We start from the raw sequence: 26,744 nt of genomic DNA, 5'->3' as shown, positions 1-26,744 counted from the left end.
AAGCCATCTTCTCTGAGTTGTGGTTAACAGGTGAATTGAGCAAGGAACTGGTCCTAATCAAAGGGTTTCCCACTTCCTTGGTCCCCAGCAAGATGCAAACCCTGCCCCCCCTGCTGTGAGTGTCAAGAGGTTGGAGGCAATGAAGTACGACCTCCAGGGCTGGCCTGGCCCATAAAACCTTTCTACACGATCCTGCACGGCCTTTCCCCTTGTTCACCATGTACACCAAGGATGTGGCACTCAGAGGGAAGGACAGTCACTGGACTGAGGAGTGTGGGTCACCAAACGGCTGTGTGATCAGAACTCCCCACCCAATCAGCCCGTCAGACTTAATGTGAATGAAAACATTTATTATGTTAAGCAGCTTAAATTTGGAGATCACCTGTTACCACAATTAGACTAATTACAGAATACTGCTTACATCTATGGCTCTGCCAGTTGAGGGCCAGTGTCCTTTACAACTTCATTTGACCAGCAAGTGTTACTAAGCACCAGCCATGTAGTAACATCTTCCATCTCACAGGTCGGAGTCACAGAGCCTTCAGCTAGGGGGCTGCGGGACTGAGGACCATGGAAGTGGGCCATGGGGGCAAGACACACTGACAGCAAAACTGCACTGCCCCTTTCTGAGTATGACCCCTGGGACCCACAGTTTGGTTGGATAAATACTCACCTTGGCTCCTGGAGGCCCAGGTGATCCAGGTGGCCCTCGAGGACCCTGGGGAAATGAATGATAGAAGGACAACCATGGGACACAAATAAGCATCTGCCTGCCCCACATTAGCCATGAGGCGTGGCCCCTACTCTGTGGGTGCTGGAGATGGACGGAAGCCTCCCCATGGCCTGTCTTGTCCAAAGGAAACAACCTGTTTTCCAGCCACAAGTCCCTTGGGTGTGGATTCTGACAGCCACCCACCACCTCTGGGCGAGTTTGAGCAAATGCCGCCGTCTCGCTTAGCTTGCTTTCCCGCTTACAATCCTCATTGTGGAGGCTCCCCAGGTAGGGCCCGGCTGGGTTTCAGAGTCGGCCCCATCTGATCCCAAGGCCCGATGTCTTTCCCCCAAGAGCTGGGGGGACCGGTGAGCAAGGTCTTCTGTTGGGGGCTGATGGGTTTTGCCTGCTGCGGCCAGGACCAGAACCACAACCCTTCGGGGAAGCGCTGCCTGAGAGAGGAGAGTGCAGAGGGGACGGCCCAGCCCCTGTGGCCACAGCCAAGCTCCGCGGCTCTGGACAGTGGTTGCCGCTCTGCGCCTCCTACCCCCCATCTATAAACGGGGGTGAACAGCACTGCTACGGTCTAAGTGTGTGTGCGCCGTCGAAATTCCTGTTACGTGCCCATCCCCCATGAGATGGGAGGATGAGTGTCTTTATACCAGGGACCCCAGAGCCTCTGCCCCTCCACTGTGTGAGGACACGCGGGCAGTCTGCAACCCACAAAAATTCTGCACACAGCCGCCCAGCCGCCAGGACTGTGGGAAATAAATTTCTGTTGTTCATCAGCCACCATTTTATGGTGTCTTGTAGTATCCCAAATGGACTATAGCAAGTACTCAAAGTCTCATGGTGGTTGTGAAAATGCTACCCCAGTTAGTAGCATACATGCTCGCTGAGTGCCACATTCTAATGCTTTATGTCTATTTCCTCCCTCCGTTCTTGGGAGGTACGTGCTAGCATCACTCACATTTCAGTATTAAAGGAAATTCACATTAGGATTAGAGATCAGGATTGAGACACAGAGAATTTGAGTCCTTTGTCCAAGGTCACACAGCGAGTTGTTCTGACTTGAACCTGGGTCTGTCTGTCCCTCTATGAGGTCATGAGCTCTTGAGAGCGAGATGTCATGTTCCCCGCTGTCTTCAGCATTGAGCACAGCGCCTGGCTCAGAGTGGGCACTGGCACACTGAGGGAGATGGCATTCTTGGCCCCAGCTCCTCGCCCCCTTCCTATGAGAGCCTTATAAACATCCACCCACTGGCAATAGGCCTGCAAGACTTCTCCTGGGGAACCCACATGCCTGCCCCATTGACACCAAGCCTGGCCATGTGGCGTAGGCAATGGTACGTGAGCAGCACGGTGTGCAGGACGCACGGGCAGAACCTTTAAGAGTCACCGCGTGTCTCTACCACAAGAGCATGTCTCAGTCACGGGTTTTCCTCCAGCCTGGGGTCCAGAAAGAGCAGACAAGCAGGGCAGAGCCACAGTAGTCAACTCACAGCCATCAGTGTGTCACACAAGTGCCTTTTGTTAAGGGTCAAAAGCCATTAGGATTTCAGGGTTCTTTGTCACTGTGGCAAAACTTACTGATACATCTCACTTTACATTCAGGACATGCTGAAAAGTTTGCAAGTCCCCATGTACATGACACCCTCACATGCATGCAGTCTGTTTGCTGGAACACCCCTCCCTGGGCTATTCTCAGCTTTCACTTTTTGCATAAATGCCACCTCTTCCGTGAGGTTTCCCCTGCCTTCCCACTTGGACCCCAAAGCCCCTTCTCTGTGTGCATGCACATGACTGGCCGAGCTATGTTTATCTCTGTGTGTGTTTGTCCCTCACTAGATCATGAACATCTCAAGGTCACAGACTCTAACCCGTTCTGTGTCCCCAGCACCTGGGCCACGGTCTGCACCCAAGCGGTCCCTGACACCTTGGCCTGAAATACCCTAGAGCTGTTTGCCCAGCTATGGCTCAGTTTCTGCAAAGTTTGGCCAGTGAATCTTTTCTCCCCTCCATTTCCTTTTTGAATTTCAGCCTGGTTGTCACGGCACAGAAACCCGTGGACCCGACACTTACCGCCTCTCCATCTTCGCCCTTTCCGGGCAGCCCGGGGAGCCCAGGGGCGCCAGGATCTCCCCTGGGGCCAGCTGTTCCAGGGCGCCCTTCCTCGCCTGCTGCTCCCTGGAAAAAAAAGGAGACAGTTTCCAGGATGAGTGGCATGCGGAGGGCGGGTAAGCTTTTCAGTGTGAGCCAGCCTCAAGGAGGTGGCAGGCTTCCTGGCGATGCCCTGACTGGTTCAGCAAGACCATCCCTTCCACGGGCACAGAAAGATGGGCTGTATAATGTATAGGGTGGACCGTGTCACCAAAACCAGTTGCGCTGAGGTCCTAAGCCCTGTACCTCCACATAGGAATCCAGGCTTTGCAGATGTAATCAGGGGAGTTAGGCTGAGGTCATGCTGGAGTAGAGAGGCCCCTAATCCAGCATGACCAGGGTCCTTATAGGAAGGGGACATTTGGACCCAGGTGAGCACAGAGGGAAGAGAGTGTGCAGACAGGGGGAGAAGGCATCACTGATCTCCACCAGGGAATCCGTTCTGGGACACACCCTTCCTCCAGGCCTTCAGGAGGAACCAGCCCTGCTGACACCCCGACCCAGGGCCTCCAGACAAGGGGAGGGCGGGGAAGGCCCCCCGTAGCTATGCTCATTACAGGAGCCTCAGCCAGGGCATTGATACAATGCAGAGCCTGGGAAGGGCAAGGACATAGTGGGTTCTAGTCCAACTTCCACCCAGGGCAGGAAGCCATCAGGTGTGTCTCTTACAGGAAGTCCTCCCATCTCTGCTTGAACTCCTTCAAGAGCTGAGAGCTCACCACCTCCCTAGACTGTTCATTCCTTTGCTGGGTAAACCTACTACACATCCAGCCAAGACCTGGTCATACTGGAGTTGAGTGGCCCCTGATCTGAAGTGTTCCAGGCATTTGACACCCAAACCTGGAGTTCCGCAGGCCAAGTCTCAGGCCTCTTCCGAAGCGGGGCGGGGCCGGGTGTGGGAGCTCGCCAGGGACTCCGAGGCAGAGAGCTGGGCTCTGAGCAGCCCAGCAAATGCTCTCCCTTGCTCACCACGGGGGGTGCCTGCATGCGGCCCTGGCCTGGAGCATGGGCTTCCCTCTCCCAGCCGAGGGCAGGCTCAGCTTCCCCAAACCTCAGGCCAGCGCGCTGGACTCAGAGACGCAAAGCACGCTGGTCGCACATTTCTCCCCCTTTGCAGAGCTCCCTTCCAAACACAGCGGGGGCCTTGGCCCTCTGCCCGGGCTTCTGATCGGGTGAGGCGGGGGCTTGGCTCCCCCTAGAGGGAGAATGTGATTATTCTCCTCTGTGCTTAACCGGATCCCCCAAACCGCTCGCACTGCGGCCACCCCTTCTCCGTGGTTATCAACGTCCTGCTTGTGAGGTGCACAAAACGTAGCCCAGCCCTTCAGACGTGGTATAATCATGGCACAGCAGAGGGACCAGAGTTCCTCCACCCCAGCTTAATCTGGTGGTCTACTTTTATTACTGCAGTCTAAGACAGTACTGTCTTTTTTTTTTTTTAATGTAGCACTTAATGTCGAATAGGGGGTATTATTGAGTTTAAGTTCAACTAACACTCCAAAAACCCAAGATATTTTCCACAGGGTGGTTCATCATGTTTTTTCTATGAGGAATGTTTTAAAAGTGAGACTTCCCACCAAACTGCAAATGTTGCCATCTATTCCTGTTAAATTCTGCCAAAAAGACAATGATCGCTCCTTGAGAAGGTTCCAGGCAAAGTGGACTTGGAAGGATTCAGATTAAGAAGCTGAGGCACTTGTGTGCCAGGAAGGGGCCTCTGGGGAGGGTCTGGGGGAGCTGGCAGGACCCTGGGCACCTGCCCCAGATGTGAAACTGCCTGTGTGAGGGTACAGGGGCAGGGAGCCCCCATTGCCCTGCTGGCGAGTCAGTCCTTCAGCTGGTCCCTACAAACAGACCAACGTACCGCTGTCCCCACCTTACGGATGAGAAAATCCAGGTGCATAGAGGGGGCCTTACATCGAGGTCCCTCAGCCTCGGCACTGCCACCATTCTGGATGGACAGTGTGTGTTGAGGGGGGCTTTCCTGGGACTAAGATTTTTAGCGGAATCCCTGGTTGCTGCCCACTAGATGCCAGCGGCAGCCCCTCACCAGCAAACGTCAGAAGCAAGTCCTAAAACGCAAGGTCAGGGAAATGTGACCTGGGGCGTCAGAAGGCTGTGACCCTCCTCCTCTGCCCCTGGGTGTTGGTGTTTTGGGGGGACTCCGTGCCTCTCTTGGTCTTCACAAAGCACTTCCTTCTAGCTTGGGAAGTCTTATTGTGCACACAAAGGTGTGGAATAGATAAGCTTGTGCATGGCATTGAGAGAAAGCAGGATTTGGAGTCGGGAAGCCCTAGCTCTGCGGCGGCCGGCTGTGCGATGCAGGCCGCAGCCCGCAGCCTCCCGGGCCCACCTGCGCTCTGTCGGATGGGGACCTACCCGACTCACAGGGCTGTGCGGAGGGCCGAGTGAGGTGGTCGCCCTGCCTTTGCTTCCACCCACTGGGGACGTCGCCTCTGCCCCCGGGGCTCCTAAAGCAGCCTGAACAGCGTGGCTTCCTTTGTTCTTCTGAGGAAATTGAGACCAGAAGCCCTGTGCTGAGATGGCACTTACCTTCTCACCGCGCTCCCCCTCTTTCCCAGGGGGGCCTCTGCTGCCAGGGGCACCCTGAAAAAGATACGTGGTTGACGTGTGAAGTTCAAGATGGCCCCCACACCCGTGCACATCAGGCGTGGTCTGCCTGACGCTCTGCCCCGCCCCCCGGGCTGTCACTCTTGGAGGGACAAGGATGGCCTCAGAACACAGGCTTGGCATCAGGGGGCTGCCCCCCCACATCTGTCATCCCCCATGGACTGACTTTGGGATAGGGCTCAAGTCTCAGTGGTGCACAGACACCCCAGGAGGGAAGTGGAGGGTACCCAGGGACAGCACATTTGTACAACTGGAGCAGGGTCCTTCTGGGGGAGCCCATGGGGTGTGCCCTCCGAGGGGCTCCCCCAGGGTGAAGGGCAGGAGCACACTGTCGGCTTGGGGCTGCTTCGGGGTCTACTGGCCACATGCCAGGTGGCTGGACAGCTTGGTCTCCAGAAGCCAGGGGACACCCTCAGGCAAAGGCGAGCAGGGCTGGCACCTAGAAGCCGGGGGCACACACTCTGGTGGGTGGTGGCTTGAGGCAGGCAGCATCTGCGGCCACCACTGATGACGGGACTCAGCCCCCCTGTGCCCTAGTTTCCTCCCGTGTAGATGGAGGCAATAATAGCATTCCACCTCCCAGGGCTGTGAGAACTGAATGAATTAACAAGGGTAGAGCGCTTAGAACGGTGCTGGCGCATAACGAGTCCTCTAAACCATATGATCTCTATCTTAACGGCTGATGACCTCAGTCTATTTTAGGAGGATGGACTCTGTTGCACTTGACTGATGCCACTGGGTTTTTTATGGCTTAATGTTAAAGTTAAAATCAATGTCTACATTGGCTCAAAGCTCGTCCATTGTAGACACGTGGGGCCTGCCTGGGAGAGGCAGAATCTCAGCCCACCAGGTGCAGTGGGTGTCCAAGGTGGGCCAGCACGGCGCACACTCCCGGCTTTGGGGACGAAAAGCCAAGGCCTCCGGAGGGGCTTGCAGAGGCGTCCCGGCCAGTCAAGGGCAGAGCCGTGCTTGGAATCCCGGCGCCCTGACAGTCAGGGCCCCTGACTGCCTTGGGGTCATTTTCTTTCTTCTAAGGCAAACTCTGGCTGATTCCAACGTCACTGATGCTTGCAGGCTTTCTACAGTTCTACCAAGTCCACGGGCCGCCTGGAGGTCTCACGGGTCACCTAGCGTCCTAGGTTGGTTAATTGCTAGGTGACCTTGACTGGGACATCAATTTCTCCATCAGTGAAATGGGAGTAAGGACGCCCCCACCTCTGCATCTCCCGGAGGACAAGTTAGCAAGACAGGGGCATTGGGAGCCACATGCTGGGGTCCCTGCCCCCCCCCCAGTTACTCACCGTGCTTCCAGGGGGGCCGCTGGGACCAGGAGTGCCCTGTTCAGAGGAAGAAGTTTACAAAGGCCTGATGGATCAGTGACGAATAGCTTTACCCCCCGTCTCTCTCCAGCCCTGCCCTCGGCTCACTTGGCCGTGATTTGCTGGGACTGCTTCTCACCTGAAGCTCCCCTCGTTTGGAGCACCTCAACTCGCTAACCTTCAAATCAGTGGGACCCTGGCACAGAGGTGGGCTGTGTGGGTGCTGGCTCTGACTGGAGAATCGGAGAATGCTTCTCAGGGGAAGTGGATCCGAACTCCACATTGACGGCTGGGCAAAGACTCCATGTGCCATGTGGGTGAGGACATTCCAGGTGGCAGCACCAGGGAGAGGGGGAGGCAGGGAGCCCTCGGTGGGCTGGAGGCTGACTAGCTTCCTTCTAGGCCCCCTTGCGCACCCTCAGCCCCCGCTTCTCTCCAGCCCGCTCTGCCCAGGACTCTCTCCGCCAGCAGGAAGAGCCTGCCACCTGTCCCCTCCTCTGTGACATCCAGTAGGTCACTGCCCCTGGCCGGTCCCATGCCCACTCAGCCATATGATGGGCAGCTGGTACGCCTGGCCAGGCGTCCCAGGGACACCTGCCCGCTGCTGCAATTCCTCCACCCATCGCCGCCGCACCCTGCCTCCCGCGGGCTCTGCGGAGGAGCCGGAAGTCCAGCCAGGCCTGGGGAGCGAGTGCCAGCCCCACGGAGATCCGGGCCCAAGGGAGGCCCGGCAGGAGAAGCAGGCGCTCCCGGGGGCTGGAGAATGTGTGTCTGTGGATGTGAACACGGCCCGACCCAGACTGACTACTCATTGGCGAATGGGTGTTTGGGAGCGCGTCCGCGGGCGTCATCTGAGCACGTGTGCAAGGGGATTTCTTCCGTGGGCCGGGCTTGTGGAAGCCCTGAAATGCTGGGTGTTGCGGAGGACAGCCTGTCTCTCTTGGTCCCTGCTGCTCAAAGGCCCCCCGCCATCCCGGCCGGCTACTCCGGTGTGGACTGAGCTTTCTCAGCACCTTCCCTCCGGTTAGTCCAGAGCTGCGGGCCAAGGGCCAGCTGCCCAGCCTCCCTTCTGAGGGCCCCAGGGGGCAGGCAGGGTGCGAGGACTCACGGGGCTTCCGGCTGCTCCAGGGGCCCCGCGTGTGCCTTCCTGTCCCTTGGCACCCTGCACAGGAAATAAAAGGGAGAGAAGGCATCACAGGTAAAGCTGTCATCCCCATACAGGGACGTCTGGGGACGTCCAGAGACACCAGGCTCACCAAAAGCAGTTGATCTGAACTGACAGGACAGCGGCAGGTCTAGAGGTGCAGAGATCACAGGCCCCCAGCTTCCCCCGCAGGTGCTGGTATCTTACTCCATCTCACCACCCAGGACGCAGCTATCAACACGGACACTTCCATCTCTATGTCCGAGGGGCTCAGGGGAGCAGGTGCCTACGCAGCTGGTGGCCCCAGGGACTCTGAGCCCGGGCAGGTCACCCCCAGGGGGGACCCAAACGACTGCCCAGTAAAAAGGCACTTAAGAAGCCACAGTGAGAAAAGTAACAACAAAATAAAAATACTGATACACACTGGGTATCTTTTCACCCAGAGCTGCCAATCAGGGCGGGGAGGGTGGGGGGTCCTGTCACATATGGGAAGCTGTAGGGACCCCAACACCCATGGCTTGAGCTTGGCTGACAGATTGGAGCCCGAGTCAGAGAAGGCAAATCACACCAGCAGCTGAGTGTGCCCCACCCAGCACTTCAGGGGCAGCGATGACAGCCAGGGGTCTGGAGGCTGCCCCCAGGGGCTGCATTTTGGGGTGCTTCGTGAGGGCCCCTTGGGCCCCTGGGTGTCAAGCACCTGGGCAGAGCCCCTGGTGGGAAGCCCTGAAATGCCACATGAGGGGGCCCGCAGGGTGTGGAGGGGAAGAGCCTGGAGTGGCTGTCTGCCTCTCAGTGCAGCCGGGTAGAAAGCGGGTCTTCTTACCGGCGGTCCGGTGGGTCCCTGAGGCCCCAGTTCTCCAGGACGGCCCTGAGGTCCCTACAAGAAACCACCCATCAGCGAGTAGGTCATTGCCCCGTTCTTAGGTGGCGCTGTGTGTGGGCACGGGCGGTAGGGGTGATTTGAGGGCCGCGGACGGGTAATCCCTGGAGCCCTGAGGGAGGAGGAGGGGGCTGCGTTGGGTTTAGGGGGCTCACATAGGTGGGCTGCGCAGTTCAGCTCTGTGGCTGCTCAGCCCTTGGACACCCGAGTCCCTCTCTAAACAGGGTGAGGGGCCAGGTTCGGGGTGCGGGGTGCAGGGTGCAGAGCGGAGGACGCTCACCTGTTTGCCGGGCATGCCGGGGTCGCCCTTCTCTCCTCTTGGCCCCTGTTCTCCCTGTGGGGTGGGGAAGCAGAGTGGAGCAGAGGTGCTCCCCTGGCCGCAGACGCCTGGGCCCTCCAGTCCCTGGGCTGCGCCCAGCCCGGCCCCTTCCTTCCGGCCGCCCCGGGGCTCTCCCGGGTCCTACTCTTCCTTCCAGTTTATAGTCAAGAAACACTTCGCTGGGGAACCGGCCCCACACGGGCCAAGCCGCCCTCTCAGGGACTCACACAGCAGTGCTCCCCCCTCCAGGGTACCCGCTAGGGTAGCAGTTTTGTGCTTGTCTAGTTTGGTTCCCGTCCCGTCCAGCCCAGAGGCCAGCAGGGCTGGAGCATCAGTGCCTGTGATGGAAAGAATCCTGAGAGGTGGAAGGGCCTCTCCTGGCCGAGGAGCCCGGCCCCTTTCTTGTCTTGATGGAGAAACTGGGGCTTTGCTCCAGGGACCAGCCCTCTGGGCACAGACTGAGGATTGAACTCTGGACTCTGATGGCCTGAATCACGTGTGTAACTTTTACCAAAGAAGAGATGAGACACAGCCTGGAAAGGGGTGCCCTGTGTCTGGAGCGGCCCGGCCTGGAATATCTAACAGGGAGCAGAAGGTCATTCTCTTCATCTGCTGGTGTCACCTCTGGGGTTCCCAGCATGCCTCCTGGGAAGATTGTGGGGACAGGAGACCCTCTCCCTGCCCTTCCAGGTGACCGGGAGAAGGTGGCAGGTAGGAGGCTGCACCGAGGGCGGACCCAGAGGGCTTGTGCCTCCGTGTTTCCGCAGCCAAGAGCCATCGGGGGCGGGGGCCACGGGCAGTGGACCAGGTGGGGGCCCAGCGGGAGACCCAGGAAGCCTAGAGCCTTGGGCTCCAGGTCGCTGGCTGTATCACCTCAGGAAAGTATGTACCTGTAGTGGCCTCAGTGTGCGCACCTGCGACATGCACAGGTGGTTTCTGTGTCATATGGGGGAGGAGCCAGTGGCACAGAGAAGGTGCAGCAGAGATGAGCCCAAAGGGGAAGTCGGGGGGTCTGTGGAGCTCTCTGGGGAGAGCAGAGTAACAATCAAAGTAGGTGCAGCAGCCCTGCCTTGCCGTGGCCCTGTGCGGCTCTTTCTCCAGGAGTGGGACCTCGTGTTGTCCAAAAGGGCCACAGACTGCTTAGGGGTCAGAGAGGCCCGCGGACAGACGAGATGTGCATTGGCTTTGAATGTACAAGGAAGTTCTGCATATAAGGGCATTTGAAAGCAAAGGCTTTGCAGACCAGGGGTCTGGGGAGGGCCCTAGAAGCACTTGGAAGGCATGTTCTAAAATGAGTTAGGGGCAGGCGCCCTAAATCTTTAGCTGGTGGAGAAGCCAGCACTGGCAGAGCCCTCTGTGGGTGTCCACGCCGGTGCCTCTGCACAGACAGCGGGTTCAGGTGCCCTGCCCCAGGGGCTCCTGCCGGCCCCTCCCCCAGTCAGTACCCGCGCAGCCTGGCCACCGTCCCCACTCCTGCGTCAGCTGCTGCGTGTGCTCTGCACGGTCTACCTCGGAGAGTTGTGACCCGGCTTAAATGGAACTGCCTTTGCAAAGTGCTGCATGGCTGACACAGGAGGCGTCCACAGATGCCGATTCATTCCTTCTTCTAGAACCTTTGTTTCCAACCAGCTCAGAATACACTCTGGCTCCATTCACCAGAGTCAACAATACCTTTATTCCTAGCATGTTTTCCTCCTAGAAAATTTCCTGTAGTGGGGATTTGCAACACTCTTTGGCTACACAATCCATACAAAGGGCTGAGGGGCCTACCTCAGGGTGCTGGAAGAAGCTGTGGGGAGGGATTTTTGTCTTTTCTGCCGGCTGGGGAAGGGGTTGTGGGTGGAAGGCAGGCAGGCTCAGGACCCATGAGCGGTCTGGCCAGTCAGAGGAAGGATGCTGGGGACTCATAGGCAAGATGCTCAAGCCACTTCCCTGCAGGCCTGGGAGTCAGGGGGCAAAGGCTTTGCTATGGGGCACATAGTAGGTGCACATCAATGGCTGGCAAATGCATGAGACTGCAGGCTTCCTCCTCCTCTTGACTGCCCCCATAGTGACATCAGCCATGTCAACACTATTGCTGGGCTGTCATCTCCACAAACTCAGCAGGGCCGGGCATCCTGAAAGACTCCTTTGCAGGCTTGAGGGAGTGGAGTCAGGCCTCCCCAGAGCCTTCCCACGAAGGCTTCTGAACCACCTACTACCGCCCCAGGTACAAAACCTTTCTTGAGTTCTCAGTGGTAATTTCCCCAAGCCAGAGGCTGCCTGTCCCTCCTTCCTGCAGCTACGGAAGAGGTTCCCACTCTGATCTGACGTCTCCAGATCTGCACAGCGTCTAATGGCCCCACTTTGTTCCCCACGAGCTGCCATCCAGGCACCTCGAGGCCTCCCTAGGCGGGACCCGGCCATCCCCAGGAGACTTCTTGGGCCACCTGCCCTGTGTGCTGGGACCCAAAAGGCACGTGCCAGAGGAGAGCACGGAGCAACAGACAGAACACCTTTCAAAGCCACCAGCACAAATATGGTCACCGAGGTGACGAGGCCAGACCCGAGAGATCCATGCAATAAGCCACAATGAATCTTTTTTTTCCTCACAGACACAATCGCCTTGCTTTGCATCTGAAAGTGGCTTCTTGGTTCCTACACAGTTCAGACCCCACAGGGAGCTGTCACCTGGGGTCCAAAGGGGTGCCAGGCAGGCCCTCAGCTCCTGCTCATGTGCCTTCCCACTGCCTGCCTTGGAAGTCATCTTGTCTGGAGCCGTTCCTTTGAGGAGAAGCTGGGCGTGCAGGTCAGCCTCAAGCTGAGGGTCTTGGGGTCAGCCTGAGGGAGGGTGACCCAGAGGACAGAGGGGCAGGGAGGTGACACGTAAGTAGAGGTGGTCCCAGAAGAGGGAGACGCCAGGAAGTACGAGGCAGCCGCCACCTGGGTGAGCCCTGAACCTCAGCAGCGGGGGGGCCCCCCACTGGCCAGGGCCTGACAGCTGACAGCTGTCTCAGTTCCCACCTCCAAGGCAGGCGCTCTGCAAGCCCCTTGGTCTCTCTGGGCCACAAGCCTTCACCTGTGAAACGGGCCCATCTGGACACCCTCAGGGATGGGCTGCCAGCACTGTGCCTGCTGTGGTGGGGGTGGGGGGGGGACAGGTGCTCACACGCTCTGTCCCTCTGAGTCCTTCTCTTGAGAGAAGAAGCCACACAATGAAGCCCCCAGACCTGTACTTTCCTGCAGGCATCTCCAACCCCGGGAGTCCCCCCTTCCCCGGGAGGGCTCGCCTCCTCACCACCTCGGCTCACCTCCGCCAGGAGCTCAGCACCAGCTCGGTCCCTCTCCCTGCTCCATTCTCTTCCACAATTTACAGGATTCCCTTTTGCTTTTTAAGTTGTATCTATTTAACACTGAATGCAGAAGGAACTCCTGAAATGTGGGTGTCGCCAAGCCTCTCTTGACCAAGTGGGTCAAGTCGAGCGACAGAGGAGGCACGTCCTGAGAACCAAGGAGACAACAAGGGCCCCTTCCCAGCCCCCGTGCTGCCGAGAGCACAAAGGACGGGAATCACCCACGGTCACAGAAGCTAGCACGCGCAGAGGAGGGCGTCCCCGGAGGCTGCCTGCCTGGAGTGCACTTGTCACCCAGCGCTTCGGTGTTTGCGGGAAGCCGCGGCCGCATCCCGAGGCCAGCTGGCCCCGCCCCTCTGCACTGTCCTGGACCTGGCTCCCCTCAAGGCCCTCCAGCCTCTGGCCTTGCGGTCCCCTCTCTGCCCACGTGCCCCGCAACAGCCTCTCTCTGCTCTCTAATTGTCTGCCGTCGCACGACTCTGCTCTCCTCCACACCAGCAGAGACCCCTCGTGCAATGAGGCACCGAGTTTCCCAGAAGGGAGGTCGGGCTTTTGCCCCCAGCTCCTGGGAGGTGACCGCTGGGCCTCTGGAGCGTCTTGCCGGACACTGGAGCCGGTTCCTTGCAGGCCCGTTCCCACCGGCTCCGGGACAAGGCCTGGAGGCCCAGATGCCCGGCAGTGACGCGCACGGTGGGGCTGAGAGTCGGAGCCCAGCCCGCCCGGCCCCCAGAGCATGCAGGGGTGTCACAGGCCGGGCTGAGGGCACGAAGCCACACCGACGGGCCCCTCTACTTACTGGCATTCTCGGGTGTGGTGTGAACAGGGAGGTCTGAAAAGGAAACCACAGAAATGATTATTTTAGTAGTCATATTCCTAGTGTCTAATTCGACAATTAGAACCCTGCGTTTCCTTAGAGTCCTGGAGCCCTTCTTGAGGGAGGGCAGGAGGGCACCGGGTTAGAGTGCTCACACCCCACCTCAGCCTGGGTGGCCTTGGACATCTGTCAGCTGTTAGGTCCTCCTTGGTAAAATGAGGATGAACTGGCCTCCATTCAGAGTGTGGTAGGGCCGACATGGGACAATCTGTGGAGGTGAGCAGAGCCCAGGGCCCTGGGTCCCCCCATCAGGGTCTCCTTTCCACTGGGAGTATCTACTGCTCATGCAAGAAAGGAGCCACGGGTGAGAGCCCAGCTTTTGGGGTGTGCAGACCCCCAGGGCTGGCTCCCACGTGGCTGGCCAGCCTCACAACACCCATGCAGCCAGGGTCAAGCCTTCTCCGGCCTCACACTCTGTACCTGCTGGTCCTGCTGCAGGGCCACGCACACCCTCCCCCCTTTACCTGCTGCAGCGAGGCCTGCCCTTGGGGGCACTTAGATGTCATGTCCTCGAGAGCGCTTCCCACTCCAGCACCCAAATGTCACCTAGGCCCCTTGTTGCTGTGCTACCTGCATCCCATTCTTTTCCTTGAGAGCATTTACTGTAATTTAATGTATGTTTGTCTGGGCCACTGTGCCAGTGCCTGGCTCACAGCTGGTGCTCAGAAAAAAACAATGATGGGACAAAGGGACATTGTGCACGCTGCCCAAAAACACAATGAATTCAGAATGGAAGGGAAGGACTGAAGTTTCCTATACCTTACCCTCCGCTTTCCCAGTCCCAGTCTCTTCCTTGGAAGAAAACACTGTTTTTTAGTTTAGCATATTTTGGGACCCTTTTCTATGTATTTCCACACAATTATGAATGTATAGGAATATATAACTTTGCATGAGAATTACACAAATAGTAACAGCAAGCACACTGTTATTTACAGTTGTTTATATTTATTAACACCCCTCTTCTTCATGGTGACCCTAAGAGGCAGGTGGTCTGGTTTGGCCCTGCTTTACGGAGAAGAGCAGGGGAGCAAACCGCCCAGCGACCCCCACAGCTAGTGAGCGGTGGGGTGGGGTCCACCAGGCCCGTGGGCTGCAGAGCCCATGTTCCTGGCCTTTGCACACACATTTACAAATTAGTTTCTCCACTTGATTTTTAAAATTTATCTTTTCATATACATAGTGTGGGTGCTTATTTTTATAAACAAAATTTCCATGATGTGGGTATTTTGTGGTTTACTTAATTCCAAATAACAGCATCCATTTTCCTGCCTACTTGCCAACATTACCTTGTTACCAGTCTTAAGAATTTTGTAAGACCAGTTTGACTGTAAATGTGGTTCTGGGATTCTCCCAGTGCCCTCGTGGGATGGCTGAGTCTTACTTTGATGGGCATGTGTGTGGAGGAGGTTGAGCTGTGGAATGACTGACGGACATAAGAACCACACGGTAAGATTCTCTGCTGCGCTGCCCGTGGGTGTCTGGGGTCCAGGCTCTTATCTCCTGGCCGCCCTGCTTTGGCCAGTGGTTGACCCGTCCCTGCTTGCCCAGGATGGCCAGCAGCTGGGCTGTGTTCAACTTCCCTGAAATTGACTGATCAGAGCCCAGAATATCAAGGCTGAGAAGAAACATTAAAATGAAAAAAAAGAACCCAAAATGCTGTCCATATTTATATGCTGTTTTGTTTTTATTTAGTATTTATTTTGTACCAGAAACTGTACTATGTACCTTATATTATTTAAGCTAATTTTCACTACAAATGTACAAGATAGGCTGGTATAATATTTTTTCTTAGTAGATGAGAAGACCAATCTTTCTGAAATTCAGTGACATGTCTGAGGCCACAGGGCTGGTGAACGACAGGGCTGGAACCGAACACACTGCGTCCGGCCCCGAAGCCCGTGCTCTCACTCGCCCCTCAGCGCTGACTCTCGGGCCTGTGCTCGCACTGCCCCCGCGGAAGCACGGCGAGGGCCGCACTGCAGTCCTGCGCTGGACAAACCGCCCCTTGTCTCCGGACCTCAGCTTCCCCAAGGGTAACGGGTGGGTATGTGCTCTGTGTCCGGCCAGGGTGCTGATAAATAGCAATTGTGCTTGCTGAAAAAAATGTCAGCAGCACAGGATGGTTCTTAGAGACGCTTTTGTGTTTTTTCATTACAAGACCTAGGAACAGGTCTAGCACCTGGCACCCTCAACCAGTATCTTCACAATGAGGCGGGGGTTGTGGGGGGCATCCTACTGTCTTAGGGATTTAAAACAGAGTAACTTACTGTTCCAGGTAAGCCAGGGGGTCCTGCTGGGCCAGCTTCACCCTAGATGATGAAATGGGAAACAAATGACCATTAGTCCTCCTGCCAACTCGCTTGTCCTGGGACACCTTTCCCATGTAACAAAATACCTCTCTTTGATAGAGGGATATACAGAGAAATACAGAAGATAGATGGATTCCAAATTATAATATATTTAAGACAGACAACCTTGTGTTTTGGAAGTATCTACGCTGCTTTGCGTAGCCATAGATCATCTGTATCCCTATATACGATTCCACTGTGCATATGGAAATAAAGTGACCCCTTATCCGTCTTCCGGTTGATGACATTTAGGTTGTTTGCCCCTTGCTGCAGCTGTAAGGAGGGAGTGAGCAAACATCCCCCTGCCCTCCAGCCCAGGGGTGTCTGTCCCCTTAGGGACTGCCCTGGGCCCGCCCCAGCCCTCCTGAAGGGGACCGGCTGGGCTTGCTGAGTAAAATGAATCAGTAAGCACACGGTGGTGAGAGAAGCTGACGTGTTTTTGGATTACAAGAGTTCGGTATGGGCCTGGCACCTGGTAAACTCTAACAAGGTGCTTATGACGGAGGTGGGGGTGGGTGAGCGTCCCGCCGCTTAGGATTTACAGGAGGAAAAAGGAGTAGCGGTCTGAGTGGACAGCACTACATCCCTGCAGACGCCAGCCTTGAGAGCTGAGTCACGGGAGCTGGAGACCTACCTCTGTGGTTCATGCATTAGCCTAACTCTTTGGGCTTGTTTCCCTCTTTGCAAAGTAATGGTCACGGTTCACACGGCTCACGGCCTCATGAGGGAACTGAGACCATCTTCAGCAGGCGGCCGATAAGGAGGAGATGGTCATCACATTGGCCCTGAGGAAAGGAGGTCCCTGGGTGGCTCCGTGCAGGAGGACCCTCCGTGAGCAAATGTGGTCCCCAAAGCCTGCCCTTCCCCAGGTGCCACAATGAAGTCAGGACAAGGGTGCCTACTCAGATGTGTCTCAGCAGCCCAGGGTGAGGTCCACTGTAGGACCTCCACATGTGGTTCTTAGGGGACAAAGGAATGAATGAAGTTGGCTTAGAGAGGGCCAGGCCGCTCCCAGTGATCAACCATAATACAATGCAAAACACTTCTATTGTTTTCTATCTTATTTCTGCTGTATGTAGTATCTAATCCTAGGTACTGGCTTATATTTTTTATGTATTAACTCATTTAATGTCCATGGAAATGCCTGTTGCATAGATACTTAAGTATTTCCATTTCATAGATGAGAACCTGAAGCATAGTATCATTTGTCCGTTTGTCTGCCCAAATGGCTGAGCCTGGTTTTAAACCCAGAATCCAAGCCCTCACTGCTGTGAGGCAGTGCCCTGAGAGAAGTTCCAGAAGCTTTGGAAAGAAAGACACATTCTCAGTGTTACTTGCATTACCGGATTTTGCCGGGGTCTCTCTCTAAGCTGCTGACTGCGTGCCCAGATCCAATCTCACCCAAACCAACCTACCCGACGTTAAAAAGTCCACACGATGCAGCTTCCCCACAGTGGACTGTGTGGCTGGCTGCCCGCTGGAGGAGGATGATGGCCGAGGGCCCAGGGATGGCGACCCCCTCCCCCCCAAGCACCGTGGGGCAGGGAAGGAATGGCGACAGGCGGGCAGGGCCCTGCTGGCTCCGACTCACAGAGAGTGTGTCTGAGGGGCCCGAGAGCGCGGGGCTCAGCGGGCAGGCCTGGCCTCACGCCCGGCTCCTCCACGCGCAGGTCAGCTCTCGGGGGCTGAGAAGGGGCACTCACAGCCTGCTTCCCGATGCCAGGGGGCTTAGGAGCTCCAAGTGGGTGGTGGGGGGACGCGGGTGGGAAGCCAGAGGCAGGGCTGTGCCAGGCGGTCGGAGGGGACGGTGTGGCCTTACTATCCCCTTTTGGATTTGTGGACCCGAATTTTCTATTATTACATGTTTCTCTGGAGGAAGAGAAGGGCAGGCCAAGTCCTTTGGAAGCTGGAATGTGATTCTGCCGCGATTGCGGCAGTTCCGTGAAAGCAGTAAAAGGGGTCCCACAGAGCCTCAGCATCCTGGAAACGAGTTTCTCAAATAAAAATTGCGTTTCTGAGAAGCCCGTGAAAGCAGCAGCCCTCAGCTCACCCACGTGGAGCCCTCAGCCCTCAGCCCGAGGCAGGCGGGTGGGGGCCCCCCACGGGCCCCGAAAGCACAGGGCGAGTGGAGGGTGGGCTCTGCAGGGAAGGCATGCAGACCTGGGGGAGGGAGCCCCCGGCAGGGCCGGTGGGCCCTCGGGGTGTGCCCCCTGCTCAGGCGCCCGAGGGACTGCACTGCTGGAAGCCTGGACCCCGGGCCCGCTGTGGGGTCCCGCGCTCGTTCCCTGCAGCCCTGGGAAGGCGGGCTGCTGTTCCGCGCCTCCGCTTCCTCATCTGTGAAGGGGTGCTGCCGATCACATGAGCCCCCTGGGGCTGTCCTGAGGATCGCCAGTCACCCCTCACAGAGAGCCCCCGAGGAGGGGTCAGCAGAGCCCTGTTCAGATGGGAAGCCCGGGCAGAGGGAGGCCAGGGAAGCCAGGAAGGCATTGGAGCAGGGACAGGTCGGGCCGGGAGCCCACCCGGGGCCGCCACCGCGACTCCGAGCGCCGTGCCCCCACCAACGCTCTGCGGGCCACGCGCAGAGGCCCAGAGGGAGGCCTGCAGCCCAGCGCCGGTGACCTGGGTGACAGCAGCTCCTACCTTGTCACCTCGGTCGCCTTTCGGTCCCAGGAGGCCCCGTTCACCTCTCTCCCCCTGCATCAAATAACAACATTAGAAAACCCCACAGCCCAACTGAGTGCGAGCCCGTGCCATCGGGTGCAAGTGCAGGGCCCTCGGCAAGGGCCTTTCCCTCCCGCGGCCGCTCTGCCCAGTGTCCTGCCCGAGGGAAGCCCCCGCCCTTCCCATCAGTCCCCGTCTGGACTTGCTCCACATGTTCACAGAGATCTCTCCGCCACTGTCCTTTGGTTGCAGTGCAGGGACCCAAGCCACCCAGTCCCCTCACTTTTCTTTTCCACAGACCCTGGGAAATATCCTCAAACCCCAACCAAGATCACCCACGGCTGCCAAGAGACTAAGGTCAAAGCACCTTCCCAGGGGCACCAGCCCAGCAGCAGGGGTGCGGAGACCTGCCGCCACTCACCTGCTCTCCCCTCTCGCCCCTCACGCCCGGGGGTCCTGGTGTGCCTGGGAGGCCTGCCTCCCCCTGTGGAAGTGACGTGTGCATGGGTCAGCCTGGGCCCCCGCCCTCTCCTTCCTGATCTCTGGCCCTCCAGAGCTCCCCGGCCCCGCGGAGGTGATGCAGAAAGCAAGGTAGTGGAGAAAGGGGAAATTTTGAGAACCCGGTCACTGGAATGTCCCCAAGCTCTGCCTCAAGTCAGCCGTCCCCTCTCCCATGAACCCCTTTGGCGCTCTAGGTGCCTAACTCTCATTCTTTGGGATTCTGCCACGGCACCTCCTCGCCGTCTCCCCCGGCAGCCCCTGCATCTGAGTGAGGGGCCCTCTCCTGTGCCCTCCCACCCACCCCGCATGTCACCTCACTGCACCTATTCAAATGCTCTTGGTTTGTGGTTGTGACCCCAGTGCCCAGCACAACAATGGGTGTAGCCACAAGGCCTGGCGTGTAATGAGTGTTTGCACTGAGTGACAGGGGTATGAACAAACACACCTTCTCTCCAGGTCGGCCTGCCAGGCCCTGCTCCCCAACTTCACCCTGGAGACAGAAAACAGACTCCCTTAGCTTCCACTGGCACTCACAGGGACGGCGGGCAGCCCCCCAGGGCCCACGTTTCCCCAGCACCCAGCAGCCATGACTCTGGATTCTCCAGCACGCAGCACGGTCGCAGCCCAAGACACAGGCTGTCTGTGCAAACCAAAGTGTTTGGCGTTTCTGGAGAGAGGGGTTCTGGACCCGCTCCCTCATGTTGTGTTTCACTGCCCACAAAAGAAATGACTTCTGGAACTGCCCTGGCAGATTTATGCAGGCTGAATGCTTTTGTCCTGAATCCACATGTTTATGATTCAAAACGATGAGGAGCCCCAGCTCTGGGTCCTGCTGTGCTGGGTCTGAGGATGAGAGGGAGGCTGGAGACAGACACGCCCAGGCTGACGGGCTGTCCCCAGCTGGTCAGCCTCTTGGTGAATACAGCAGCTCCCTGGTTCAAAGCAGCTGAGCGCCCTACTTCGCCTCTCCCAGGGCATGTCATGGGAAAGGCGAGTCCTGGGTGAGATGCCATTAAACACGCAAACTCATCTGGGGAAGCAAGCCCCAGCAGGCGTACACTGGTTCTCGTAGACCGGGTCAAGTTCTGTCCTCAGCCCCTGGGGTCTGACAAGCATTCTGTGGTCAGGTTGAAGTTGGGGACACAGGACCAGAGGAGCTTGGTCTCCGATGCCAGGGCCTCAGGCTGCTGTGCTTACCGGGTCCCTACAAATCACCAATCAAAGGGTGTGTGTGATGGTGACGCGGAGGGACTCAGATTTCTAACCAGCCACGCATCTTGAGAATCCCAAACTTCTTGGGCGACAATTCCTTTCTACCATCCATTATGCTACTTGGTAGAACCTTTGTGTAGATTTGCATAAGGAAATGTGATTTTCTAATAAATAGACACATGAATGAATGAAAAAAATGAATGAATGAGTGGGTATGCATGCACAAAATGGCTTTCCCTGCAGCTATGCCAGACTCAGTTGCTAGTGAGGGCCAGCACCGCCACCACTTATTAGAGAGGAAGTTAGGGAAAAATAAAATTTAAAAAGCATTGTTTAACATTAAGCAATTAAGCAGACCTTTTATACATTTTACCCTGTGCTCCAGGAGCCCCGGGGAACTGGCAACGGAGTCAGCACACACAGAATTCTAGGTGCACTCCGCTTGCCCCACCAATTCCCAGCATTCACAAGGACAGTTCCTAAGAACTGCTCTAGCCAGAATTGTGCAAATGCTTGCCATTCAAACTGTCGCTTTAAATCTGCGAGGATGGTAACACCTTTGCAATGGGAATTGCTTCTTACCTGCTGAGAAAGGCGCCACGAGGCTGAGTTAGCTTAGAAAGCATTTTTGAACACTATCTGAAGTGCCTCCTGCTGGGAACCCTAATGGAAGGCACAGGGGACGGAGGGCCAGGCAGCATCTTGAATTCTCCATGTGAGCCCGAAAGGTTGTTCCCTGAGCGGACTCATGAGCCCCCATCCATGACTTGTCCCTTATCTTATTGGAAGATTTTAATCTTCATTTGGCATTTTGTCAACATAGAGTATCAAGACCCTAGGCCAGGTCCCTGCTGAGGCTACAAAATATGTTGCAAAAGCATCATAACTGCAGAAGTTGTTTTGAACTTTCTACAGAAATGTCTTAACATACTGCCCCAGAAATGGCACAAACTGACACCTGTGACCTGTGGCAGCAAACATCTCTGCCTCTCTCAGCTGTTCCTGTTACCAGGAATATAAAACACATGGCTGAGAGACTGAAGAAACCCCCAGGACTCCTTCAACTTCCTAAGGGCCCACGGGCTGGGCATCAGCCCTTCACTGCCAGCAGGGATCTGAGTCGTGCCTGCCGGAAGGGCAGGGTCACCACTGAGCTGAGCCCAGGCCACCTCTGAGCTCTAGCTGGGCTGAGCAATGTCCACCTTCTGCCCAGGAAACCCTTTCTGAGCACCCTTTCCACCAAGTGCCCGACCCGACAGGGGGCTGGGAGCGGACAGCAGAGGTGACCAGGTCACTACCTTTAACTAGCTCATCACCCAGGGAGCGCAGGGCGCTGTGGGTGCAGGAGGGGCTGCCCTCCCCATGTGTCTCCTGCCTGGCCGCAGACTCCCCTCGGGCCACAGGCATCACATATGCACACACACACCGCATACACATGGCACAAAGCACACACACCTCACATACATACGCACCACCCACACACAGCCCGGCCCTCTCTCCTGAGCTCGCTGCAGCCTAGGCCAAATCTGAGATGATGAGGTGAGGGTCTCAAGGCAAATGAGACCCCGCAGCCCTCGGGAAAGGCCCACAGAGAAGGAGTGGTTCCTGGAGGAGCTGGGGCTCCCAGGGATGGCCATGCACAGCCTGCACCCGGGGTCCCATACCCGCAGGAGGGGGCCATGCACAGTGGCCTCCGCCTCCTGCTCAGACCCACTCCCATGCTTCTGCACCCGCTGGAGCCCTGAGGCTGTGCTGGACAGACAGCGTCCCTGGGCTTGCTGTGGGGCTGGCCGCAGGGAGCCCTGGAGGGAGGTCAAAGCCAGCTGGACCTGGTGGGTGCTTGTTCCCCTTGCTGCCCCCCTGCCAGCCAGGCCAGCTGGTAAAGACATCCTTCTTCCCAAGGCACAGCTCCGGGGGCCCTGTCCTCCCGCTGCAGGCCACCCCAGCAGCACACTGCCCCCGACTCCTTCTGTCCTCGCAGTGGTGGGCTCTCCCTGGACGCCAATTCCGTGGTGCATCCCCCTCCCAGACGGCGCCCCGCCCCTGCTCCCGCCCCTTCAGACAGCCCTGGTCAAGGGCGCTGGCTGCCTGCCACGGAGGCCGAGTCTGTGCTAGCAACACGCGACCCCAAACACACATCTACGACAAATGTGGGGGGAAGGAGGCAGGGGGAGCCATACCCTGAGGCCAGGTTTCCCGGGCAGACCATCTTCTCCTCTTCCTCCAGGCCCACGCTCTCCCTGGAAGGCAGGCAAAGAACAGTCACCAGGAGAGGGCCGGCCCTGCAGGGACACCCGCAGCTCTACTTTCAGGCCGGCAGGGACGAGCCCTACGGATACTCAGGCGGGGTTCACCTCCTTGAATTCTGTGTGGTCACGGTGACCCAAAACAGCAGCTCACCCCACCTCTCAGAGTCCACATTCGATGGCTCGACTTTTGGTTTATTTTATAAAAACATAATTGAGTAGAAATGGTACTCTTTTCTTAGTGTGAGATTTAAAGTAAGGAAGATGCTGCGTAAGTGTTTTCGAGAGTACTAAGGACTTGGTTAGCGCTTATCTTTTGTCTTGAAAGATAAGGAAGAAGAATGGAGAACATGTGCACTAAATACCCATAAAAATTAAGTTAAATCCATACTTATTCTGTATTTTGGCATGGGAGAGTTGAGTGTGTAAGTAACCTACTGGAAAGGATGACAGATTTTCCCAAATATTGCAAAGTTGCCTTTCCAAGGCTATTGACGTGTATACTTGAGCATATATGTATTTGCTATAAAAGAATAAAAAGTTCATTTGTTAAAATGTTTATTGCATGGCTCCATAATCATTCAAACGCAGTGTGTGGCCCATGAGTTCGCCTCCCTAACTTCATGATGTCTAACCTCTGACTCTCCCTCAATGATCCTACTGTGATGAGCCCCATCAGAATATTTTAAAAATAGAAGTCTCTCATGTTAGTAAGAGTATTTAAAAGCTTTTCCTCCATGCAAATAAAGTAAAATACATATTTCTAACAAATTAGTTTTTAAGTCCAAGGCTTCCAAGCCCTCCCCCGGTTACCTAACTAGAAACAAAGAAGTTGCCCATCTCTGACCTTGTAAATCCAAGCATTTCCAAGTCCTGGTCCAGAACCCAGGCAATCAGTGTAGGTTAGAATTCAGCAGCAATCAAAAATCTCTTTTCTTCTGTACTTTAGGTCCCCAAACTCATGCCGCCCCTGGGAATACCAACCTTGGGTCCTGGCAGGCCCGGGGGTCCATTCGGCCCGTCCTTTCCAGGTGGCCCCTGGACCAAGAGGAAAAAACAGACCAAAATGAAAGGCATATTTAAGGAGGCTGTGCATCAGGGTGCTTCTAGCCAGGAGCTGGCTGTGCACCCAGGCGTGCGTTCTCTCCTCAGGGGACCTGGAGGGGCGGGGCTTTCCCAGCACATCTATTGTGGGGGAGATGGCCATCCCCCCGGCCAGTGTCCGCTCCCCAGAGGCCCTGGCCTTGCGTGGTGGGTGAGAGGATGGGCCGGTCCGACGGTCATCTGTGTCCCCAGCGTCCGCCAGCCCCTGGGGAGAGTGCTGTCAGCCGCAGTCCCTCTCTCTCCCCTCCACATCTCTTTGCCACCATTTTCGCCCTTCCTGCTGCTATCAACCTTCCTATTGCCCTTCATAAGTGCAAAACATCAATCTAGTGGTTTGGCGTTAACTGAGTCTGCCTTTTATTTCTACTGACGGGCATGCAGGAGCTCCACATGCTGTTTTTCAATCCAGGGGCTCCCTCCCCAGAACCTCATGCCGTGGGAAGGAAGGTGCAGCAGATGAGGGGACAAAGGCTTTGAAAGGCTGAGTGGTGTCATCTTGGTCCCACAGCTGGTGAGGGGGCCCAACAGCGTTTAAGCTGGGCCGTGTGGCTCCACCATCCCCTACCCCCAGGTCTCTTTCTCTCCCACTTTTATCTGTGCCTTACAGGATCCGTCAGACAAACATAAACACTCCGGGTGGCCTATTGAGAGGAGAGCCCCACCTCCCCAAGCAGGGGTCCTGGAGGGGAAGGAGGAAGGCCTTGGGTGGGAGGTGAAGGACACTTGGGTCCAGGCAAGCATGGTCTTGATGAAGGGCAGACGTCAAGCTAGAAGCCACCCTGAAACCTGCAGTGGCCTCATAAACCCTAAAAACCGTAAGTGCTTTGACTATTTTCTTGTTCCTGCAATACTGCCCCTCTTCTGAGTGTTCACTGACATACATACTGTTTGGTGAATCCATTAGATAGGCTGAGATTGCTAACGTGTTTGAGCTTTCGGATGGCGCTATCACTCCAGTGAACTGTTTGCACATGACTCTGCAGATGACTGTGTGTGCAAGGGGTTCCAAGTCCCCGGAGAGTGGCTCCGTTCCCCCGGTAGTGCACACAGCACACTGAATTCACATTGGCTGACCTTCGGTTCTCATAGAGTTTGAAGGCTGCATCCCAGCAACCACGGTTGTCTCCTGGGTACCTCCATACTCAGTCAGCGGGTCTGTGGTCCAGCGACAAGAGCGGACTACCGCTGTGTGCGCCGCAATATGGCCGCCCTCCACCTGCATCTTTCTCCTGTGTCTGGACCTCCCACCACAGCTGTGGGCCTCCTAAGCCTCCCTGCACCTTGGCCTTCCCCACCCACTGGCCTCACAGGGGAACTTGTAAGGAAGTCCCTCAAAGTGGAACAGAGGCCTCGCTGAGGGCCCCCAACGGGTCTATGACGGCCCATAACGGTCACCTGATATCAGAGGCTCACAGGTCACCCCCGCCACCCTGCCCCTGAGGAGCTACAGGCCAATGTGGCAGGAGACACGCTCTGCTTTGCTCCCACACCTGTTATGTGGCAAGACCTTAGGGTTTGCTGAGCCCACGCTCAGGACTTAAAAAAAGAGGAGGCCCTGAATCCCTAGAATCTTTTTGTTTGGGAGAGCTTTGCCTGGTCCATACTGCAGTCACCCTCTGCCCGTAACCCTCACGGACAAGAAGTTGCCCGTTAAACCATAGGGGACTCTGGAATCTGCCTTTGGGTGACCAGAGCAGAGGGGGAGGCTGGCGAGAGGGTGCCCAGTCCGCACCCAGGCGCCGCCGCTGGGGGCAGACCCGGGAGATGCAGCACATGGAGGCTGCCGCCGAAGGGGGAAGTCGGGCTGAGTGCCGAGGCCTGGTCCCCGCCGCCCGGAAGGAGGGCCTGGAGCCGGCGGCTCTGGAAGCTGCCCAGCGGAAGGGCCTGGCCACTCCACAGACCAGTGGGACGGGAGAGTGCAGGGAAGGGGTGCGCCGGGACACTTACCGCCTGCCCCGGGTGCCCAGCTTTTCCCGGGAAGCCGATCTCGCCAGGCAAGCCCTGGGAAGGCAACCACACAGGAAGTGTCAGTCTGGTCTCTCTGGGGCTTCAGAGGCAGACGCACCTCGGGGGCACTGGGCGCCCTTAGTGCCCAGCCACTGTGAAAGGCAGGGCTGTCCCACCTCTACTGTTGGCAAGTGCAGGACTGTCTGGTCTGCACCAAGGTCACCATGGCACAGCGTGCCTGGTTTGCTGAAGATGTGGTGGGTCTACCACCCCCAAGCAAACGGGCACCTTCTCAGCTGCCCCTGAGGCAGAAGGGGAACGCTGGCCAGTGCCTCGCCTGGCCCTCCGTGTGCTCCAGAGCCAGACCACACGGGCAGTCCCAGCCTGACATGCCTCCTGGGCTCATCTCTGGAAGCAGCCAGCCAGGGCGCCACAGGTTCTCCAGGGGCACTTCTAATCTGAGGGCCCGAGGCTTGGGGGCAGCAGGCAGGTCCTCCTGTCTACACCCCTGCCCTGACCTTGGGTAAACAGGTGGCCACCCGGGAAGATGTTCCTGCCTCCCGTGGGCCCGGAAACCTCCATCTAAGCGCCCTTGTGGAGAAAATCAAAGCCCATCTTACCGGGGGGCCTCTGGGTCCAGGGGTGCCTGGGATGCCAGGGGGTCCTGGAGGGCCCTGTAGGGAAAGAGTGGTGTGGGTAACAGATGAATGTGGAGCAGCCTCCTGGGGGCGCTGTCCCTTGAGGGAGGAGGAGGGAAGGGGACACATGACGGGGCGGGGGGGGCTTCAGCTTTATTTGTAAGGCCTTACTTTTTAAACAAAACGGGAAAAAGCAAAATGAAAAGAACTGAAGTAAAGTTCACAAAATGTTGATGTGTCACATTTGGGTGAGGAGTATATAACTATGATCTATTCTGCTATATATTTGGAATGTTCCGCCGTTTAAGATAAGCCCATATGTACGTGCATGCGTGTGCACACACACGCGGTGGACACTCAGATCCCGCGGCACAGGGGCTCCCGGCACCCGGCGGCGTCGGGTCGCCCAGGGTGAGTGTCGCGGTCCCAGGCCCCGGATCCTTTGACCGCAGGTCTGCGCGGGGCCGAGAGTCGGCGCTTGTCCAAGCCCTCCCCGCGGCTCCTGGCGTTACTCTCGGCGTCCAGTCCCAACCCCGACGCTTCTGGGCGCCTCCCTGGCCGAGAAGGGGAGCAGGCACCGCGGCGGGGCAGGCCTGCCGGTCCTGACCGAGGGGAAGGGCTGGCAGGGGCGAGGCGCGGGGCGGAGGACTCTGCTGGGAACGTCCGGAGGGCAGGAGCCGTCGCGCAAATCCCGGGCTCCGGGGAGGGGAGGGGAG

The 26,744-nt window shown here is 57.1% G+C and overlaps 1 protein-coding gene across 1 annotated transcript in view; it reads right to left on the bottom strand.

Annotated features, from left to right (window-relative positions):
* The window catches only part of COL22A1 (collagen type XXII alpha 1 chain), a 236,818-nt gene that overhangs the window by 81,595 nt on the left and 128,479 nt on the right, over positions 1-26,744 (bottom strand). The window contains exons 24-39 of the mRNA XM_073230303.1: positions 26,011-26,064; positions 25,391-25,444; positions 23,324-23,377; positions 22,274-22,333; positions 19,327-19,371; positions 18,802-18,864; positions 18,360-18,413; positions 15,639-15,680; positions 13,294-13,326; positions 9,127-9,180; positions 8,790-8,843; positions 7,931-7,984; positions 6,805-6,840; positions 5,426-5,479; positions 2,795-2,899; positions 674-718 (exon numbers count right to left, since the gene is read on the bottom strand). Coding sequence (XP_073086404.1) covers positions 674-718; positions 2,795-2,899; positions 5,426-5,479; positions 6,805-6,840; positions 7,931-7,984; positions 8,790-8,843; positions 9,127-9,180; positions 13,294-13,326; positions 15,639-15,680; positions 18,360-18,413; positions 18,802-18,864; positions 19,327-19,371; positions 22,274-22,333; positions 23,324-23,377; positions 25,391-25,444; positions 26,011-26,064 — 861 coding nt within the window. The remainder of the gene's footprint in view (positions 1-673; positions 719-2,794; positions 2,900-5,425; positions 5,480-6,804; positions 6,841-7,930; positions 7,985-8,789; positions 8,844-9,126; positions 9,181-13,293; positions 13,327-15,638; positions 15,681-18,359; positions 18,414-18,801; positions 18,865-19,326; positions 19,372-22,273; positions 22,334-23,323; positions 23,378-25,390; positions 25,445-26,010; positions 26,065-26,744) is intronic.

The sequence above is a fragment of the Manis javanica genome, chromosome 2 (assembly GCF_040802235.1).
Source record: "Manis javanica isolate MJ-LG chromosome 2, MJ_LKY, whole genome shotgun sequence".
Taxonomy (NCBI): domain Eukaryota; kingdom Metazoa; phylum Chordata; class Mammalia; order Pholidota; family Manidae; genus Manis; species Manis javanica.
This window is presented reverse-complemented; position numbering and strand designations above follow the sequence as displayed.